The sequence below is a fragment of the Centruroides sculpturatus genome, unplaced genomic scaffold (genome assembly GCF_000671375.1).
Source record: "Centruroides sculpturatus isolate CEXI.00-Female unplaced genomic scaffold, Cexi_2.0 scaffold4531, whole genome shotgun sequence".
Classification (NCBI taxonomy): domain Eukaryota; kingdom Metazoa; phylum Arthropoda; class Arachnida; order Scorpiones; family Buthidae; genus Centruroides; species Centruroides sculpturatus.
This window is the reverse complement of record NW_019388627.1, coordinates 3,899-6,458: the sequence shown is the minus strand read 5'-3', so window position 1 is coordinate 6,458 and position 2,560 is coordinate 3,899. Positions and strand designations below refer to the sequence as shown.

Sequence of the window (2,560 nt, the reverse complement as noted above, 5' to 3'; positions counted from 1 at the left end):
AACGTCGAGCGCCGCTTACAAGATAGCGGCGCTCGACGTTCGACGTTCACGTTTGAGAGATGAAAACTTCGGCCGCAACCTCTCTATTACTTTCCCGTTCGTTATAGAATATAACACGAAGAAAGTGTGTCCGTCGGTCAAATTTTGACACTACAAGAGTCCAAAAATGCAGAAAAACCGCGTACAAAATTGTGTGTCGGCGCCTATTTTGCATCATATGTCGGGAGTGGGTGAGCCAAAAATAATGAAACTTGGCAGAGTTATATTTATGTGTGGGGCATTAATGTTTCAGGCACAGTTTGTACGCATCTTTAGGTGAGAATGCATTGTAACTACAAGGAGTTCGGTAGTAATTCCCTCGCAGATAGAATAATTTACGTTATAAAATAATAATTAAATCGGATGAATGCAATTTGATTTACGTAAAAAAGCGGCAATCATTTTCTCGTTTCTAGATACTGGCTAAATCGAATACACAAGGACTGGACGCCGAATATTTCGAAACCCGATTGAAACAATGGGAAGAAGTGATACCGTGGTATACGGGTTGGTTCCTCGGTCCCGCCGACGTTCGTTGGTTACGCGACAAATCCACAAACTTGCTAAAAGAAATTACCGCTGGAAAAAGCGCTTTGGGGATTTCTTCCGGTGAGTGTTAGATGTACAGTACATTTCCGTTTCCAAGATATTTCGAAATTGGTTCGGATCTCGCGCGACAGAAAGCTAATGTCTCGAACACCCTTCCTGTCAACGGGTGTTCGGAACACCTGGTTTTGGTTTCGGTTTAAAAAATGGATGGAAGAGAAGGGTCGGCCCGTAACACTAGAGGAGGATACAAGATAAAGAGCGGGGAATCCCCTTCGAGGATTCCCCGCTCTTTATCGATCTTCCTTCTTTTAATACAGTTAATAATAAATAAATATAAGTATTAATCCGCACAGAAAAGATCTACTAAAGGCCTACAATTTGCAGGCCTTTAGTAGATCTTGAATTGTGGTATGCATTTGACTGGAATTGGACCCGTCGGACTAATAACCTATTAATCAATAGTCTGTTAATTTGACTAATAATTGTTAATGCACCGTTTTCGGTCGATCGAGTGTAAATTACGCGTTGTATGAATTTAAAGTTGAAATCGAATCCTCGTACTCAAAACATTTACGCTGTATTAAAGCATAACTCTTATTATTTCGCCGCGTTTAACCTTATTAATTGTAGAGATTAGAAGTTTTTACACACAAATACTTGTAAGGAAATATTGATTTCAATTTCTCTTCCGCTCGAAGATTTAAATTACCAAGACGAGACGCAGTTATTCTGTATATCCACGTATTGCGGATGCGAAAACTCCCATCATTTCCTGGACTGCCAGGTCAGATATAAATATACAAAGATCAATCTCTAACGGGGGATTTAACTTAACGGGTTTTGTTCATTTCAGGTGCAAAACGAACTGGGAAAAATGTTCTACGTCACTATAATTGGATTTCTTATCGCCCCGGACGTAATGGCCGCCGTGGTTAAGCTTACACCGGGACAGGTTAAGATAAGCGAAATAGGAAAGGATTTTCTACGCGACGAGGCGTCCTTGGATATTCTGAGCCACGCCGTGCGATCTGTAAGCGTGGGAAGTTCTAATAACGAGGGTTCTAACGTCGTAAATGCCACCAACCAGTCGGTGTCCACGGCACATTCGGAGAAACAAGAAGGTAATATGGCGGTGGAAAACGTTAGTTACGTGGTGGTCAAGCGTTCTCGCACCGCCACCTTCCCGTATATTACAAATACGGATGCGTTCAATCGCGCGATGTATTCCGAAGTGGCCGAAGAGGGTTTCATTCCTTCTCATAAATTCTCCCGTTTAGAAGACGTTGGAGTGTGCCAAATACGGAAAGACGTTTGGCTCGTCTTCCCTCCCGAGAAATACACTTTGCAGAGTGTTTTTACGGGTTATTTCTAGAATTTAATATATTAAATTTTTGCGTTGTGTTTTAGAGTTTTCAGAAAATAGTTACTCGTGAATAATTTTGTATTTCGGTCGTTGCCCGTTAAAGAATAAAGTGTTTATAATATGGATTTACCGTGTCCGATTTCCTCGTTGGCGATTAATAGAAATACATTTTGTTAATCCTACTTTATTTGCGTCGCGATCTAATTAAAGCCGCTCCTATACGAAGTAGACTCGTAAAGTGACCGGCAAATTTCTTCTAATTCGTAAATTATTGACGGAGACGACGGTTATTTATAACGATTACGTTTTTATCCTTCGACTTTGGGGGGACAACGCTTAAAATATTATCGGGAGGGCCGAACGGGTTCCGTTCGCGTTTAATGGTGGAGAAGAATGCGGCGCGAGGTCGATAGAAAGGTTTTCCTAAGAATATTTCCAAGCCTTTCTCACACCAGGGAAAGTGGGTTGGGGGAGTTGGATATAATTTTATATAACAAAGGGGCGGCGGATGGAAAAAGTTTGGGAGTCGCTGGACCAGTGGCGGCCTTAGGGGGTGGCGAGCGGGGCAATGGCCCGGGGCCTCGCGCAACAACCAAGTAGAAAAAAGTT

At 42.2% G+C, this 2,560-nt stretch overlaps 1 protein-coding gene across 1 annotated transcript; it reads left to right on the top strand.

The window, feature by feature from the left end:
- Positions 1 to 455: 455 nt before the first annotated feature.
- Positions 456 to 2,321, top strand: LOC111617018 (the record flags this gene model as incomplete). Its single annotated transcript, XM_023358361.1, has 3 exons — positions 456 to 648; positions 1,287 to 1,372; positions 1,442 to 2,321. Coding segments are annotated over 3 exons (798 nt in total), but the record flags the coding sequence as incomplete, so codon positions are not given.
- Positions 2,322 to 2,560: the final 239 nt, after the last annotated feature.